Below are 19871 nucleotides of genomic sequence, written 5' to 3'. Positions count from 1 at the left end.
AAACAGCTAAAAACCTGGGGGGTATTTTTGATTTGGGCCTGACCTTTGATGCCCAAGTCAGTCACACAGCGGGTACATGTTTTTATATTTTAAGAACTCTCAGAAAGGTGCTTCCACTCATTCCTTCTGAACTGCATTGGCCCACTATCATCGCACTGATTACCTCTCGTCTTGATTACTGCAATGCCCTGTACCTCAGTATCACTGCAGCATCACTGAATAAGCTACAGAATGCAGCAGCAAAACTGATTTGAAATATTCCTAAGCATCAGTCTGCCAGAGAAGGGATCCGTACATTACATTGACTCCCTATCAGGGAGCGTATTTCCTTCAAGGTCTTGAGCACGGTATATAAGGCCATGCATAGTAAAGGTTTGCCCCAACTCAAATCCTTGTTTTAATGGTATACTCCAGGGAGGACTCTGAGATCATCCACTCATGAAAAACTGGCCTCGCCCAGATTTCGTAGATCCAGATGGGGCCGCGGCTCCTTTTTGGGTGCCGTTGTCAGACTCGGGAACTCACTCACCCTTCCATTGCCAACGCAAGCTCTCTTTCGGTTTTCAGGAAGCTTCTGAAAACTTGGCTATTCCCCTCTTAATCAGCTGTTGCACTTCTCCCTCTGCTCCTGCCTGCCCTGCGCCTTGACACCTTCCGGTTTAGTGCGCTTTGCAAATACTATCCTATCCTATCCTTGGGGAGTGTCCCATTTACATTAATTACGTGCTTTTGTTATATTTTTGGCGGGGTTTGGAACTTTTATATGATTTATTTTTAACTCTTTTGTTGCTTTGGTGCAGTTGCACAGATACCACATACTACTTTTTTTTAAGAAGGGCTTTCTCCATGCATCAAACTATTAAGAGTGATCTGGGTATTACTCACAGAAATCAAGTAGGTTAAACGGAATTATATTGTTTTGGTTTTGTGGGAGCTCAGCCACAGCTGTGTCAATACCGGGTGGCCTTTCTCTCTCTTAGTTAAAAAAATTCAGCTTGCTGCAGACACCTCTGTTTAATTTTGTATATATTGTTAAGGTGAGCAAATTCAAAGAAACACTGAACACTCTTTTTGGAACATTTCTTGCAGGCTTTCCCTCAACACTCGGGGGTGTCTATATTGTTGTATCTCCCTTGGCTTGCTATGCTTGCAGAAATATTTTACATTTTACATCATGGCCCGGGGACGCAACAGGTGTTTGTGCCCTCTTTGATTGGCCCCAGGACACTTCGGTCTGACAGAAGCGGCTGCATAAAGCACCAGCGCTATCTTCAGGGGGCATTACCTCATTGCATAGGGGCATGCCCCCATGCAAATGAGGGAATACGTTTGCCTCAGCGCCAGCGCCGTAAGAGACACAGGCTCAGAGGCTAAGAAGCTCTCAGGAGGCGCACTGTCAGTGCACTCCCTGACAACAGGGGGAAAGGGGGTAGTATGGATGCCCCAGACATCCCCTTCCACGCGAGTGCAGTCACTGACTGCACTCGCCTGTAAGGGGATCTCTAATTCTCCGTTAAAAGTCAGGCGGGTTGCCACCTGCACTGTGAAAACACGCAGCAGCTTTAAAGCAGGCGCTCCTTTTTTCACAGGAATGCGCTCCCCTCAGGGAAGCACGAGTTTGCGGCTTCCCTGGGGGCAACACATCCATGGTAATATGGGGCTATTTCATTTTTTGCACAGGACACACCCTTTTAAAAGGTGCGCCCGGAGCAAACAATGAAAATGCGCCTGTAGTGTAATACATCTCTAGAAGCTCTTTATTTGAGGGAAGGGGCAACCTACATTTTTTGCTCAAGTCGGGGGATCAGCATAGACATTTCGAAGCTTTTAGTCTACACAGATTGAACGTCAAATAGTAATTGAGCATGAACCTACCAGAATAAGCAGCAAGCGGGATGACAGAGTTAAGTGTGTGCTGCTGGTATCTTTGTGATCAACAGGACACGTGTTAGAATTCCAGTATTGCTAACTTGGCCTTTCATCTTTCAGAGGTCAATACATTAAGTATAATAAGAATGGGCCATTGTATCATTTGTTATTTAAATATCTTAGAAACTGCAACACATATATACGTCCTACAAAAAGTATCACCTACCTCCTTATGGGTGTCAAATTAGGTGGAAGCTGTTCAGGTTCAGGTCAATTATAACGTGTTTACATGTTCACAAGTAGAATCACATTGAGAAATTTGGTAGCAGAATGCAAATGCCACTGCAGATGTATATCTTTAGGAGATCATATGAGGAATCAAGGATGTTAGTACTGCTAGCATTCGACTTGTTAGGATGAAAAAGAGAGTAAGAAATACGTATCATAATGCTTACTCCATGACTGTGGCATTTCGGCGCACATTCATGAACACCAAATATACTAGTATTCTGGCACTGACGATTGAGACATATCTGCAAAAATAGAAATATAGAATATGGTTAGATTCACTGTAATTATTGCAGAACATAGAAATTAGATAAACAATTGTAAATCAGTGTTACCCAACTCAGAAAATGATGCAATCATGTGTTAACAATAAATAACATAATTTGCATTCCAATTTCTACAGCCACACACATTAAGCAACATACCTACTTTAACACTATATATTTTAAAAGGGCTGAATGTAGTAGTCTCAGTAAAGTAAACCTTGCACTCCACTAGATTAGCTACATGTTGAGAGTTTTTGTTTAAGGGGATAACAGTGTCATCACATAGGGAAATCCATATGTGGGGAAGGCAATGTTACCTGCTTGGTATAAAGGGGTGTGCTCCTGCCAGAGTGCTCAACTGCAGGTATGTGGTATTCTGGTTTGGGATTTTGGTCCTAGCTTCACATTAATGTGGTGTGTACACAGAAGCCTGGAGTCGAGGTCCACTTGCTTCTACTTCAGTGTGCTAACTAATGCTAATATCGCAAGTCTAAATTTTATGTTTTTCCTGCGTCGTATGGTATATTCATTGCGTGTATGTGTGAGCCAGACTAATGGAGGCTTGTGGGTTCCATTTTGGAAGTACCTGACCTGTTTCTATGATGAAGATTGAGGTGTGGTTGTTTTCCCAGACAATTGAAGTGTATTGCCAACATTCCTGAAACTGGAGGGAGGAGATAAGGCTCCTTTTTACTTACGGCTTTTGCTGATAGGAGCTTCTGACTAGCTTTCCTCCAGCACTGACATTTGGTAGATTGTAGGTGTTAAAAATGGAGGTCTCTAGTTGGCAGAGGTAGGTACCTTTGTCCAAGTAGGGACCCTTCTTCCTAGTCAGGGTAAGGGGGATATACTTCTAAAATAACCCCTGCTCACCCCCTTGGTAGCTTGGCACGAGCATACATGCTTATCTCAGAGGCAATGTGTAAAGCATTTGTGCATGCAACAGTAAGACAGTGAAAACACCACAAATGAACACTACACCACTTCAGAAAAATAAGCAAAACTTTATCTAAACCAACAAGACCAAAAACGACATAAAAATCCAACATACAATACTGTAGAAATAGTTACTGTGCAAAATAACTTTTAAATTGCAGGAATAATGGGAAAACACAGTTCCTCCCACTCTGTAGCTCCGACCGGGGCTACCCCAATAATGAACAAGGCAGACTAACAATTCCAGCCAAATGCATCAGTACGTGTCAGCCAAAGCTTCGACAGACTTGGAGACAGTACCTTTCTTGTAGAGTTCAACGCGCCGATGCGAGTCGATCGGGGCAACCGTCGCAGTTGCGATGTGAGATGGAAGCTTTGCAGCGTGTGGTGTCCTTGCGCCTCGGTGCAGCCAGCGGCTCGTTGATGGAGTTGGTGAGACCAAGGCTTGCATTGCAGGGTGAGATGGTGCTCGATAAGGTGCTGGCAGGTCACGGTGCGGCGACGGAGCCGGTTGATGTTTGAGTCGGACATCGACGGAGTTGGTGACGTCTGTGCAGCGTGTAGCGAAGTGGTGCAGAGTGCGGTGCCCACAGGACGTGGTGCAAGCAGCGGCTCGTTGATGGAGTTTGTGAGACCAGGGATGTGTTGTGAAGCGAGTCAGTGCTCTCTTTGGTGCCTTCAGGACACGGAGTCTGCAACAGACTCGGGGACGGAGTCGACTGCTCTTTTCTCCTGCTGCGAAACCAGAGACGGCACTCAGAAGGATGGTGAGGTCCTTTGCTGTTGCTGAGACCTCTTGAACAGGGGGCAAGCTCTACTTCAAGCTCTTGGAGATACTTTATCAAACAGGATGCACACAGAGTTCCTCTCCTTGACAGAAACAGCCACTGCAGCCCAACCCCAGACTGCGCACAGCAAAGGGGCAGTACTCCTCCTCCAGTTTCTCCAGCTCTTCACTTTAGCAGAGGTTCCTCCTGAAGTCCAAAAGGGATCTAAAGTTCTAGGGGCCAATATTTATACTGCAAAATCCTTTGTTCTCTGGTGGCAGAGAAGCCCTGTGCTCAGTCAAAACCAGTTCTGTCCTCTCTGGTGCAGCTTCCTGGCAGGAGGTGGAGACAGCATTGTTGAAGGCAGACCAGGCCCATTCAGGTGAAAGGAAATCTCCTCCCCCTATTCTTAATGCGGATCAGGTCTATTCAGCTCAACCCTGACTCATCCAGACTCGCTGGAGCCACTGTACATCCCCAGCCCCTGTCACTCCAAAGCCAGACAGTCAATAGACATCCTAGCAGAGGCACACTGGATGGCTAAAAAAAGTGGTATTTTCAAACACAGAATGTAAAAATCACTGTCACTAAAAGATGCATTCTGAGACATATTAAACTTTATTTTCCCACCTTGTTCCCAGGGTTAGTTATGTTTGTAAGATGTTATAAGCAAATTCCTCATTCTATCCTATGGGAACAGGTCTCCTTGCAATAGTGAAAAACTAAATTGGTAGTATTTTTACTATTAGGAAATGCCATACACACCAGGGCATGCTCTACCTTTCACATACACTGCACCCTGCACACAGGGGTACCTTGGGCTACCTTAGGGGTGACTAACATGTAAGAGAAGGGAAGGGTAGGGCCTGGCAAGTGGGTGCACTTTCCAAGTCGACATGGCAGTACTAGACTGCACACAGATACTGCAGTGGCAGATCTGAGTTCAATTTACAGATTGCTTGTGTGGGTGGCATAATCATTGCTGCAGGCCCACTTGCAGCATTTGATTTACAGGCACTGGGCAAACACACGGCACTGCACTGTGCTAGAGCCTGACTAGTAAATCAAATATGCCAATCAAAGAATCACTAATCCATAACAATAATGTGCAAAGGGAGCACTTGCACTTTGGCACTGAACAACAGTGGCAAAGTGCACAAAGCATCTAGACCAGCAACAACAAAGTCCAACACACAGCAAAAACAAGGCAAAAATACAGGGGAAACTCACTCCAATGGGGCCAACAGTGGGGGTGAAGACTGGGACTGCAGTCTCTGTTGGTAAGGTAAAAGGAACCCTGTTAGGTGAGGGCAGCCTTTTATCTCTTCCCTGGTTACTGCTCAGTGTAGTTTTTAATAGCCGGGCAAAGAAGAAAGAAAACATCTCTTTGTGCCTGTGTTGTGGGTGCCCCAGGCTGGAGACTACACTGCTGTGAGGATCATCACTCTACACAAGGGCTGTATCTGAACGAACAGCTTGGAAATACCACTTGAAAGAAGAACCATCGCAAACCAGTTGTAAATTGGTTCAAACGGGTGGCGCATGAGCTGCGCCAACACCACATTGAGATGCCACAATGGCGGTGGACGACGTACCGGAGGAAACATTCTGAAAAGTCCTTTAAAGAATTGCTGTATTATTCTTGAAGAGTAAAGTGAAGTGGACCCATCCTGGCGATACCTTGTAATGGCTGCCAGGAAAACCTTTAGAGTTGCGTGAGATAATCCCGATTTTGCCAGATGTAAGAAAAAAGGTAATATCTGTTCTGGCTTAGCCAGAAAGGATGAATCCCAGCCGAGTGATACCAGATACAGAATCTCTTCCATTTACGTCTGTATGTTTTTATTGTAGCAGGTGCCCTTGCTTTGGCTAGTACTTCCTTGCAATCTGCAGGGATATTCAGATGGGCGAATTCAAGGTACTCAGGTGCCAAGCTGCTAATTTCAGAGATGTCGGGTCCGGATGGTAATCTGACCATCCTGGATGGAGAGGAGGTCCGGAATTGGTCGAAACTGGATTGGTTCGCACTGAGATAGGAGAAGGAGCTCGGTGAACCAGTATTGGTGAGGCCATCTGGGGGCAATAAGAATCAGGCGACACGGTTCTTTCTTCTTCTTTCGTAGAACTCTGGGAACCAACGGTATCAGAGGAAAGGCGCAAGCATATATTTGAGACCAGTTGATCGAAAACGCATTCCCCTGAGAGCCTTTGTGGGGATGCCAGCTTGCAAAGAACCGGCATTTGCTGTTCTTCTTGGTCGCAAAGAGGTCCAGATCTGGTTGACCCCACTGTTGAAAAATCCAATCCACCGTTGGTTGATGAAGTTCCCATTCGTGGGTCGACACTGTTGTCCTGCTGAGAGTGTCCGCAAGAACGTTTGCCATTCCCGGTACATGGATCGCCAGAAGATTGATTCTGTGTCGTATTGCCCATGCCCATATATTTTGGGCTTCCTGAGACAGATGAGCCGATCTTGTTCCTCCCTGTTTGTTCAAATAGTGCATCCTTGTAGTATTGTCTGTGCGAGCCAATACTGTGGCCCCTTGAACGATTGCGCGAAAGGACTTGAGGGCTAGGAAGATGGCTCTTAGCTCCAACAGATTGATGTGCCAGACCTTCTGTTGAGGACTCCATCTCCCGTTGACCGTCAGCCCTTGAAGATGTGCTCCCCAACCTTCGAGGGATGCGTCCGTGGTGATTGTAAAGTTTGGTGCGTCTTGGAGGAACGTGCAACCCTGTTGTAAATTTGTCCTTTGAATCCACCGGAGAAGAGCACCTCGGATGTGAGGGGTGATCCGGATGAGGTCCTCGAATGAGCCGGAGACCTGCAGCCATTGCAGGTTGAGTTCTTCTTGAAGAGGCCTCATCCTGAGATGGCAATTTGGTATCAAAGGAATGTACGAAGAGACCATCCCCAGAACAGACTTGAATTGTCGGACGGAAACTGACTTTCTTGAGAGTAAAATCCGAGCCATGTCCTGTATTCTTTCTTGCCTTTCGTCCGATACGAAAGCTCGGACCAGCTGTGTGTCCAAGGTTGCTCCCAAGAAAGCTTGTCTTAGGGATGGTTCTAGCTGTGACTTGCTGAAATTGATGGAGAGACCCAGTGACTGGAAGAGAGACAGACACCGCTGTATATGGTTGTCTGTGTCTGCGTAAGAACTCGCCTTGATAAGGCAGTCATCTAAGTAGGGAAATATTTGTATTCCTCCAGCCGGTGGTGTGCTACTACCGGAGCCAGGACCTATGTAAACACCCTGGGTGCCGAACGCAGCCCAAAGGGGAAGACCTTGAACTGATAATCCCTGCCAGCCACTCTGATTCGCAGGAACTTCCTGTGATGAGGTAAATTGGGGATGTGGAAATACGCATCTTGGAGGTCCAAGGTGGCCATGTGTTCCTCCGCCGAAAGGAGATGCAGTATTTCTTGGAGTAATAGCATCTGGAACGTTAGCTTTTTCAAATATTTGTTTAGGGCACGGAGATCCAGAATTGGACGCCATTCCCCAGACTTTTTCTTTATTAGAAAGAATCTTGAATAGAATCCTGCTCCTCTCTGAACCTGAGGAACCTTTTCGATTGCCCCTTTCTTTAACATCAAATTGATCTGGGTAAACAACTCTTTGAAATGAGCTGAAGGTGGGCCCCTTGGGGGGAAGTTTGGAGGAAGTTTTTCGAATTCGAGGGCATGGCCCTTGTCCACAATGTCCAAGACCCACCTGTCTGACGTTATTGAGGACCAATTTGAGTAGAATTTAGATATCTTTCCTCCAATTTTTATGTGAGACTGCGGCAGTAGTGGTGCAGGTGATGACACTCATTGTCTTTTACCCTTTCCGCGGTAGGCAGGCTTTCTTTCGTTTTGGGAAGAATTAGTGTTGCGCTGGCCGTCAGACTGGTAACGTTGGGTTTGGTAACGTTGATTCCCTTGCCTGTAGTAGGACTGCTGATTATAACCTCCTCTAGTAGAGGACGATCCATGTCCTCTCGCACCTCGAATGGGCGGCTTTCGAAATTGTAAGGTGCCCAGGGATCTAGCTGTCTCCGTGTCCTTTGTGATTGTCTGCAAGGCCTCCTCTACTTGCGGGCCAAACAAAAACTCCCCGTCGTAAGGCATGTCTAACACATTAGCTTGAACTTCCTGACGGAACGAAGTCGCTCTTAGCCAGCCTTGCCTGCGCAAGGCAGCAGCTCCTGCTAAGTGCCTGAATCCAGTTGAAGCCACATCAACTGCAGAGTCAATCATCTCAGCCGAGATCCTCTCACCTTCCTGCAGTATTTTCAGAGCTTCTGTCTTGGAGGGCTCTGGAAGCATGTTAACATATGGCGAGACGTCAGACCACATTTGCCGGTCATATCTGCCCAGAATGACTAATGAGTTGGCAGCCCGGACTGTAGTTGCTGCCATTGTAGATACACGCTTTCCAATAGCATCCAGATGCCTGCCGTCTCTATCCGGTGGGGCTGCGATTGGAGAGGAAGGCTTTCTAGATCGCTTCTGTGCAGCCTGTATGATCACCGAATCCAATTTCGGGTGTCCTATAAGGCAAGCTGGGTACTTTTCAGGAGCCTTATATTTTTTATCTATCCTCTGCGGTACTGGAGGGATAGTTGCAGCAGTAGACATAACTTTAACTCCCTCTTTCCAGATGAAATCGATAATAGGTATAGACTTAACCTGCCTCCTTGGCCGGTCCTTGAAATCATAGAGGAAGCATTTCTTCTGTGTAGTTTCCATGTCAATATGGAAGCGCTTTGTAGCTCTTTCCATTAGAAGATGGAATCCTCCCACGTCCACTGGAGGTGAATCAGCGGTAACCGGAGGTGAAGGAGAAGGTGTTTGCACTTGATAATCGTCCCACTCGGACATCATGGATCCGTCATCGACTTCCCCTTCTTCTCTCTCTTCTTCATCAGAAGAATGTTGTTCTTCAGGCTGATGGGATGCTACAGGTGGAGGAGACCTTGGAGGTCTTAAATCAGATATGGGCGTTTGCACCACAGGTGTAGGAGGCACAGAGTCCGCTGACTCAGATGGAGGAAAACGCCTGTAATAATCATTTAGCATGTGCTGCAGATTTGTTAGCAATGTTACTGGCATCTGAGCTGAGGGGACATTAGAAACAGGTGATGTCGCATGCTCAGGCGAATGTTGGTCATCTTGATCGTCCTCCTGGTATTTGATGTTCAATTCTGAAGGACTTGTAGCCATCCCAAACCTTTCATCCATGTCAGAATCCTTTTCACTATCTTCAGAGTCCAGTAACTTGTCAGGGACCTGTAGGGGTACCGTTTGAGGTGACAGGCGTAGAGGAGATAAAGGTTCTAGGGCAGAACCGCGTCTCTGAAGCAAGGATGACTTTGGTGAGGACGTAAAAGCCGTAGACGGTGACCAAACCTGCATGGTGGTACATGTAGACAGTTGCGGCATCAACGGAGGTCCCATCGGCGGGGGCTTGGCTCCAGACGATGAAGAGGTCGTCGTCCACGATTGAGTTGTCTTCGCCGACGAGGAAGATTTCGTCGCCGACGGTGTCTTCGTTGCCGACGGTGTCTTCGTCAACGACGATGTCTTCGTCGACGACGGTGTCTTCGTCGACGGTGTAGGAATCGTCGACGAGCTCGTGGACGACGGGATGTCCGTCGACAGTGATGGAGCAACCGTCGACGGTGGCGTCGCCGAAGCTATCATCGGCGGAATCTTCTTCAGCTTGGCTGCCGACGAGGCGCTGATGATGGCAGACGAAGATTCTTTCGTCGACGAGATAGGCCTGACAGCGACATAGACCATCGTCGACGGTGAAGATGCGGTCGACATTAACACCTCAGGCTTAGGCGAAGTGAAAGTTACCATAGACGTAGATGTTGCGTCGATGGGGATCTTCGTCGACGACGGCATCGTGGACGACAGGGTCTGTTTCTGAGGTAAAGTCTTCTCAGAAGTCGTCTTTTGAGGTAATTTTTTGGTTGTTCTTCTCGGGGGTGTGGATGGTCCAAGTTTGGCCTTAGTAGGGGGAGTAGCCTTAGAAGTGGAAGGCCTCTCAGACCCCTTAGAAGATTGTTGCCTCTTTACAATCTTGGCCCCAGGAGAAGACAACACCTCTTACGCAGCTCTCTTCCTAGAAGCTGTAGTAGACCCAGAGGCAATACTGCCTACCTCAGAAACAGGATCATCTTGATCCTTAAGCTTTTGTAGCCACAAAAGCAGGCGGCCTTCTCTGTCCCTGAGGGTCTTCTGAGGGAAGGTCCTACATATCTTGCAGTCCTTCACCTGATGGTCAGGGTACAGGCAGTAGATGCACTTCTTGTGGGGATCTTCTTTAAAAAGCCGGAGCTTACCACAAGAATCACAAGGCCTGAATAAAGATTTCTTAGATGAAGACATCTTCAAAACTAGATTCCTGAAGGAAAATAGAGAAGTACTGAGCAGAGCTCAGGGAGACTCCCTTCACACGACGGGCGGTAGAAAAGCTGAGAGCCTGAGCCTCTGAGGAGAACCTTCTGGTGGGTGATGTCGCCTGATTGGCTGCAGTTTGGGCTACACAAAATGACTAGGATAGTCATGAGTGTGGAAGTTTTTTCTCCTGTAGCTTGGGATACTTTACTTCCTGGTTGGTTATTACCAAGTTTTTTCTATGTTATTATGACATATTATTCCTTTTTTATGTACCGTGGGACTCCCACTCCGACGACGGGGAATGATTCAGGCATGTGAATCTATGAAAGACACCCCAATACTGGAGAAAGAAAACATCTCTTTGTGCCTGTGTTGTGGGTGCCCCAGGCTGGAGACTACACTGCTGTGAGGAGCATCACTCTGCACAAGGGCTGTATCTGAACTAACAGCTTGGAAATGACACTTGAAAGAAGAACCATCGCAAACCAGTTGTAAAAGTACAGACAATGGATCCACATTTCCTGTCTACTTTACCGTATAAAAGTGGTAGCCGCTGTCTCACTTATTGTTCCAGTTCCAAGTACTCTTTGACCAAGGAAGGTAGGGCACCACAGAATACTCAGAGTCCACCTATGCGACCAGAGCTGGTGTCCGCCTGACAGCCAGCTTTGCAGAAGTGAGGGGAGCATCACCTGAAATCTTGCCAACTGGGCAGGAAGTGTGACTGTCCAGAGTGTGCTAGAAGCAGCTTGACCCCCCAATGATGTGTGGGTCTGCCAGAAGAAGGAAGACTTTGGAGAGCGATCTGCATCCCCTGAGGCATGTGGCATCGTCTCTCCATTCTAACAGTTCCATGTGTATGAAAGGATCATTCTAAAGTAGACTGTGCTGTTGAAATTAGGAACTGTGCCCAGGATGACTGTGCCACAGAAAATGCAACAGTGCTGCCACCAATAAACTGTGCTTGAGGCATACTATGCTGCTCCTACTGTTCCCAAGGTTATCAGCTAATGCAGCCGAAAACTTTCCATCTGCTACCCTTGTGCTGCCATGAACTTTGACTGCTGATGGCCCTACCACTACACCTTAACCTTTGGACCTGTGACCTGGTCTGTGGAGAATTATGTTTTAAGTCTGTAGATTAAAGTACCTTTCTTTACGAGAATAAAGCACTTGGTTGGACTATCAATTATTGTGCTGCTGGGTAACTGCTGAGTTCTGAGATTAGGCACCCCCACAATACCTCCCCGAGAAGCCTGGGACTGCTTACCACTACCACGGAAAGTCAAGTGCTGAAACAGATGTAATTGGCACATTTATTCAGAGCCATAGTAGAACGGACCGTGAGACAGAGGCAAATAACCCCCAGACCACACGGCTGAGGCCAGTAGCCCCTGCTTACCGCATGATTCCCGTAGCAGGGTTTTGTTAAAGATTTGTGTTTCCTGCGGCCGCGGTCCGTGCCTGTTACAGCAGTGGGGCCGTGGTGCTGTTTATGGGGAGATTCCGAGGGACGATGTAGAGGAAAAATTAATTATTTATTTAATTTTCCCTCAGCATCATCCCTCGGAATCCCCCCTTATGAAGCCACATCGGTGTTACCTGCATGGACCGCGGCTGGTTTTCTGTAGGCATTTTCCTTCCTTCTACTAGGAGCATTTGGCAAAAGTGCTTTTGCCAATTTAGGTGGAAAAGTGGAACTTCCAATCAGCTCGCTATGTTGTGGTGGCACTGCAGACTGTGAAGGGGAGAGAGATTGACCCAGTTCATTGGGCCAAAAGTGGGGTCCCCAGGTATTTTTATGAATGCCTCCTGTTAAAACCAGCTCAGTCTTATCCGGGTTAAGTTTTAGATGATTGCTGTTCATCCATTCACTAATGAACAGCATTGTGGTCTGAAAAGCATGGACCGAGTCAGGAGAGTTGCTGATGGGAAATATAAGTTGGAAATCATCAGCGTAGTTAAACATGCAGACTAGACGTTTCTTCATGTCCCGGATAAGGGGAAGGAGGTAAAGACTAAACGGCAGGGGAGAAAGTGAAGAGCCTTGTGGGACTCCGCATGAGATCCTAATCCTGTGAGTGGTAAACTCATCGGTGCGAACCGCTTGAGAGCAGTTTTCCAGGAAGGACCTAATCCAACCCAGTGCGCGTCTATAAATCCCAGCATCTCTCACACGGTCAACCAATAGACCATGGTCCACCGTGTCAAAGGCAGCAGAGAGATCAACCAGGACAAGAGCCTGTGGGGAGCCCTTGTCGGCATCACTATGGAGAGTTTCCAGCACTGTCAATATCACTGCCTCAGTCGAATGTGCTGGGCGAAAGCCAGCCTGGGGAGGATCGAGATATTCAGATTCCTCTAGAAACCCGGAAAGGCACCTTGTTACATAGGCTTCTAAAACCTTAGCTACGTATGGGAGAGGGAAATAGGGCGATAATTCATAAGAATTTGGGGGTCTGAGCCAGGTTTCTTCAAGAGAGGGACAACAGTTGCCACCTTGAAAGTTGCGAGAATGATGCCCTGGGACAATGATTCATTCAGAAGGTTTAGAACCGTGCTAGGAAAGGCAGTAAAAATGTATTTTAAAATGGTAGGGGGGCAGCAGTCCCTAGGTGATCCAGATTTGACTTTGGATAGGAGATCAGCAAGAGTCTGATTACTGATAATAGTGTGAAGATGCAGGGGTTTTTGATTGTGCTGGAGCTTGTTTCCGAAGTGAGATATGCGGGGATACTGGCCTTAATTTTAACAATCTTGTCTATAAAGAAAGAGTTCAGAGAGTTGCAGAATGTTTGAGAAGGGGTAGGTTTAATTGAAACTCTTTCAGGATTAGACAGTTCGTTCACAATAGAAAAGATGTCCTTGGATCTGTTGTTTGCAGTCAGAATTGTGGAGGAAAAATAAGCGGATTTGGCTGTCATAATGCACTTTTTATATGCTTTCTTGGTGTGTAGATAGATCCTTTTATCTTTCAAGTTGTCGCAGGGCCAATTTTTGGATTTTTTAGATAATTGGAAAACCATTTCTGAGCATCATGGCGGCGGGCAGAATGTATCTTCCTAAGGGGAGTGAACTTGTCACTGGCTGTTGTAAGCCATGTGGTTAATTGTTCATCGGCTAAATCTATAGAGGGATTTGGCGATGGAACAGTTTTGGCAAGTGTGTTGAGGAATAAAGGTTTATCAATTTTATTACTAATGTTGCTGTGCTTTTACAGAGAACCTCAGAGGAGGGGGGAGCAGCAAAGTGGGGGTGTCAGGTATTTAACCCCTCCTATGCTCATGACGAGCTGAGCTCGTCATGAGCCATGGTGCTCGTGTGCTCATGACGAGCTGAGCTCGTCATGACGGTTGGAATGTTCATACGCTGGGATAATTCCCCTGCTGTGCGAGCGGTCCACACAAGCGGGTGTGGTCATGACGAGCTCAGCTCGTCATGAGCACACGAGCACCGTGGCTCATGACGAGCTGCCCTCGTCATGAGCACGGGGGCGCTGTGCACGCCCCCTGCCCCCCAGCACAGCGGGTGAAACAGCCCCGCAGCCAAGGGGTTAAGGGAAGAAAGCAGTACATAAGGGAGGTAGCAAGAAAGCAAATGTACTCTCTTGGGGTCCTTGATGGGGAAACAAATCCTTAAATATGAGCAGTGTAAGGATACAAGTTAACCAATCAATAGGGTTTTAGAGTGGAAGTACTCCGGGGGAGTGACAATCACAACAAGAGGAAGGCAAGCCATTGACTAAGAAGCAAGCAAATAAGGATGATAATAAAGTCAACCAATGGGTGGACTGTAAGCCAACTCTAAGTTCACAATAGCTCTTTTGCAAACAGACAGCTTGTGCTGTCTGGTAGAAGGGATCTAATGGTTCTGCAGTTGGCAACACGCCTTCATGGTGAAACCAAGATCAAAGGTTACAATGTTTTTGTCAGTTGGCCACATGGGCGAAGTCAAACAAGTGTTCTCGACCCTCCCACAGATGGTTCAAAGAGGTGTTGGGGAGGTCCTGCCTGAGAAAAACTTTGATATTCTTTCTGTCTCAGTTGAGCCCAGCCAAGCAGTGTCTCAAATCTGGTTTTCGCCTGGGTATTGGTCATGCTCAGTGGGTTCCATTCAACAAGGCTTTCGTCAAGGGTATCAGCCTTAGATTTTGTGCTTAAAACTTTTGTGTCTCAAATGTTAACTCATCTCCTGTCAATTTCTCCACATATAGTAGCCTTACTGCTATTTAATACAACACAAAAACCGGCACATCCAACACTCCTCACTTAACTGGTGTCTGAGTTTGCTTATGTCAGCTCGTTAGCTGCCTTCCCTCCAAATCAGATTGGCTAGCAAAGTGCTGAGATCCTTAAAAGTTTTCTGAGTTAGAACCACAAGGACATTAGATATAATAAATACAGTGTCACATAACTTGATGGATGAAGTCTTTCCAGAAGGCCAGTGACCAACAAGAGTTCTCAACATCCTGTGGTATAACCAAAGTCCTAACCACTCGAATGTTGCCAGAACCCACTTAGGGAATAAATGGTGCACCTCACAGTTCAACACTACTCGCAACAGTTACGTTTTTTATGATTTAAGGCAGCGCTTCATCTACATATAAAGAGATCATATGTTGTCTCTCCACCAAATTCACACCTCCATAGGTGCTGTTGGCCTGGAAATGACTGACAAGAGGCTAAATAGCCAAACCCAACAGCAGAGACTACAGATTACAACCTTGTGTAGTGCCATGCTTAACTCATTACTTGACCTTTGCACACTCTTGCCACCAGGTCTGTATATAGCAGATATACCAGCTCAGTATCTTCAGCCCTAAGTTCACGATTCAAAGCACTGCCCAAGAGTATCCCTATACTAGCATATCAAAAGCCAAGTCCATGTCCAAAGCGGCATCCGAGAAGACTGGGCCATCTGATGGTATTTTATTAATTCAGTGCAACAATCCTCTAAGGTTAAGAGGGTATAGCTTCCAGAGACAAAAATACTCTGTTCATTGAAGTCAATATCAACTTGACCCAGTTAGGGAGTCATTTACAGAATTTTTGGGAGTCACAATTTAGCATAGGCAAGTGTCATTACCATACATACTTCAGAGGGTCCTTTTGTCAAGCTTGAGGACTACTACTAATATTGCCTGTCTTATAATTGGTTGGAGTCTCTCTCTTATGTTGGCAAAATTACACAAGGCAAGTAGCCATGGCACCAAACGTCCCTGACATGTATCATTAAATGATACCTTTTTAATCTGGGCTTCTGTTTTTTTTTCTTCTCAATGAACTTCTTTGGGAGGTGTGCTTATAATACATAGGTAATTGGACCACATGGGGGATAGATGGCTGATCGTGAAGGGTAGAATAGTAATCAACAAACATCACAGATCACAGCTTGCCTGCATGACAGGGATCCCTCTTTTCCTCTCGGTGGTGTAAGTTCAGATCTGCCTGAGTCTGCTTCCAATAACCAACGTTTTCCTATACCTATGTAACTTAGCGTGCTGACTGACTGTATGTGCTGGAATTAAGGCACTGCAACCATTCAATTAGTGTAGTGTGTCCAGTCCTGGTAGCTAAAAGTTAAGTGTCACCCAACTGATCAGTCACACACCTCATCTCCAGGGTGGGTGGGTGTGTGTGTGTGTGTGTGCGCGCGCATGCGTGGGTGTCCGTGTGTGTATAAATATATATATATTCTCTACAAGCCATGTGAAGTCTCGTATAAAAGCTACTACAACATGCTGCACCTCTGATGCATGCCCCTCAAGCTACTACTACTTTGCTTGCCTCTCAATTTATGCTCACAGCACTTGTCTAGCCCCTTGGAAAATAACTCTTGCAGTGCAGATACCTTATGACACCAAGATATGTACATAAACGGCGTACCTCATCGCATGGATAGGAGGAGAAAAATAATGATTGGATAAAGTCAAACGTAAGTGCTAACCATTCACCGTTGGGTGAACCAGGCTGGCTTGATCAAAGGTTTAATTCGTCTTGTGTGTAACTGATGGACAGGTAAGTAGAACAAGTATTTACAATCATGAGGATGGGTGTCCTGCATTTCAGCTCACAGCGCCCATTGTGTTATCAAGTCCTTATGTTTTGTCGCTGTCTTTTTCCCAGCTGTTTAGGATAAGGGTGGGAAGGACCTATTAAGCGAGTAGTCAGCAACTCAAATAAGATCTCCACCCAACAATACCATCTAAACGTGTCCCTCGAGTAGTTCTTCAGCTACCTCATTTAAGAGACCCACTCAGAAAACGCTTGGTACATGCATACATATCAAAGGCAAGTTGCCACGCCATCATGAAATATAGTCCCTCTCTATCACTCTGCAGGGACATTTTCTCAAAGAGAAAAGTAGTATTAACATGGTAAAAGAAAGAGAATGTGTTAGTTGAAATGAAAACATTATATTGAGAAAAACGTATTTATGCTAACATTAGTCAATGTAGGCCTTGAATTCAAAATGGCAACTCTACTCGCAGTCATCTTTCAGCACACAGTAATCTTTTCATTTCTGTCTCACTGCACACAGAGGATTCATGCACCAGGGACCTTGTAAAGAATGTTTAGAGATGTAATGTAATGCCACTTTCCCAAGTACGGAAAGATGTATTTTTTTATTTAGAGTCATGTAGCACATTGTTCTATTGAAAGTAAATGTTCCTAAGTAAATGTTCCTATTGGGATACCCAGTGGGATTTTCATGAGAACGTATCCATGTATCTAATGCAATAATATTTCTACTAACTATTGAGGTGCCAGAAAGGTAGCAGGGATGGGAACTGCACTATGCAAATCTGAGCTGTGCAATTTCAAAAACTGCATCATTATTCCAATAACCTGATTGGTTCAATGTGTGCGATTTTAATATAATTGTATATCTGTGGTTTTCATTGTATTTGCATTATAAAAGAAGCCCATTCCTGAGGGTCTTGGGCTCACTCTTCCATGGCTTTTAGGATGCAACTCCAGGTCGGTCTGTACTCTGATTTATAACTTTGATGTGTTTCTTAGAGCTGAACTAGATTTGGTTCTGATTGTTAATTTCTTGCATTTTATTCTGAGCATCGTGATATCATTTTGTTTTCTGTAAGCCTTTAAATCTTTCAACAAATCTTCATGGTGTCATTTTAAACTCGTGTAATTCTTTACTGTAAAGCCAAGTGTGTTTTATATTAATTTCTGAATTGTTATTGCATATCAAATCTAATTGTTTTACAGGTCCAATACTTTGGGGATTAAAACTGATCCTGGTCTGTCGGAAGCTCATTAGAAAAAGTGCTAACAGTCCCCCTGGCATCTCCCAGAAGTGCACCCCTCAGGTCTATGAAGAAGGGTTGTGTGATGGCGTCCTGTTTCCATCATTTCGCCAATCTGGCCCCGACTGTTCCTGTCAGGTGCGGCTACTGGAGAGAAGCAAAATGAGCTCCTGTGCACTTCAAAAATACTAGCATTGTTTGTTTTGGTTGGTCCAACCAGGCCCTTTATATTCCAGGCCTGGAAAATGTATTATTCGTGTCATCTTCACAGAATTGTAGATGGGCTGTGATAATAGCAACTAGTTGCCACTAGTAACAATAACACAGATGAACAGAAACCCACCTCGAGGCAAGACATGAAACTAACCCACCCAACATCAAAAGAAACCAAAAGCATTATTTAAGAATAGAATAAGATATAATGAGCATGAAACAAACCAGGCACCAAAAACACTCCACTCCCTCTGTGCCAAACACCACCGTTAGGCGCAGCATTCTAAGGGGATCAGATTCTGCATGTGGGGAGTCACATTGTCCTAGATGCAAACCATAACCGGGGAATAAGAGTGGGGGAAGCGAACAAAAAATAGAGTTAGACCACTAGATGTTCACTACAACCTCTTCCGCATCTGCTTGCCATACAGTTGTTTATGTTGCTAGGCTCATCAAAAAGAAAAATGCCCTAACTACTAGCTAGTGGGGGACCACAGCACTCATCTCGCCAAAGGAATGAACACCAGCAATTGCCACAACAGGATCATCTTACTCAATGACATAGGGTTGACCGATAGGCCTGACAAAAGTAGTTCAGTGACAGCTTCAGGAGCTGTTATCGTTGGTAAATAATTCTTAGTTTCCTCATGATGTCAGATTATGTTACAAAGTGTAGTATAGGGTTCTGTATGGTTCCTGCATGGTGACCCAGGGGCTCCAGGTATAACCGGATGATCAATTATTCAGTGCTGCCCCTCTCAACCATGCACAAGTTCCCTGCATGTGGGAGAGTATGGGAGAAGAATAGCTACATATCCTTTTCACTTCAGGGAGAAAGGCAATAAGACCTCTCCTTATACGATTGGTAGGTTTGCTGGCTTAATCCCAAGATTTCCCTCAAGTCAGTAGGAGATGTAGCAGCTTCAGCACATCCATCTGCGGAGAAGAAGCTCTTGAACTTAGGAGAGAAAGACTTCAGATCACTGACCATACTAGGTTCTAGTACTGCTCCCTTTTATCCATCTCAGGGATCACCTGCAATCAGTCCCAGTGGCAAAAGCGGGGCAGTAGGACACCTGTTAGCCACTGTTCCTGTGGATTGTTCTGGTGGGTCTATAGATCCGACTAGGTTTGTGAATCCAGTGAAACTCGTCATGCTTAACTATGCACCATAATCTTTCTAGCACTTGCATTTTAGCACTTTTTTGATTAATGATAAAGTGGAGATACTAACTAAGGAAGAAATATATATTTTAAAGTTTTACCTGTGGCTGGATTGGATTTGAATTGCTTCATGTGTTCATCATGTTCACACTTCCCCTGACGCCCAACAAAATCCCAACCTCTCACCCCCAATAATGTTGGATCTTTCCGTTTTGAACGTGTGTTTTATCGTTGAAACTATATCGTCATTTTAGCAAGTTAACTTCACCCAACGTATACTTTGCAGCCAACAACTGAGAGGAACGTGTAATCACCTTTTCAGTGATAAAACGAAAAACTCCGCCATTTAATGTGCATGCAAATAACATAGGAAACCAATGGTTACCTTCAGGCAAGGTCTCAATCAACAACTCTGGTGGCTGTTTTATTATTCTAAAGATCAAGGTTTATTTTAAGTCCCTTACATGCAGAGATGAGAACAATTAGCAGCAGCCAGGGATAAAGTGATTCAGTAATCATCAGGGACTCCTTACCAGAGTCGAATTCCCTCGAGGGATGGGACTCTAACAACCACACGAGAATGAACTGGCAGGATGCGTATTTAGTTTAGATTTAGAGGGGCTCTGACGTCACCACCACTAAACACAACTGGATTATTCTTACCAACGTAAACTACATTCTCCGTGCTGTCTAAATGCATTGGC

The 19871-nt window shown here is 45.6% G+C and overlaps 1 protein-coding gene across 1 annotated transcript in view; it reads right to left on the bottom strand.

Moving 5' to 3' along the window:
- Positions 1–19871, bottom strand: part of ADAM12 (ADAM metallopeptidase domain 12) — a 1594455-nt gene that overhangs the window by 267459 nt on the left and 1307125 nt on the right. The window contains exon 15 of the mRNA XM_078640467.1: positions 2325–2402. Coding sequence (XP_078496593.1) covers positions 2325–2402 — 78 coding nt within the window. The remainder of the gene's footprint in view (positions 1–2324; positions 2403–19871) is intronic.

This window comes from Lissotriton helveticus, chromosome 5_1 (assembly GCF_964261635.1).
Source record: "Lissotriton helveticus chromosome 5_1, aLisHel1.1, whole genome shotgun sequence".
NCBI classification, from domain to species: domain Eukaryota; kingdom Metazoa; phylum Chordata; class Amphibia; order Caudata; family Salamandridae; genus Lissotriton; species Lissotriton helveticus.
The sequence above is the reverse complement of the archived record's forward strand: the minus strand, read 5'-3'. Positions and strand labels throughout refer to the sequence as shown.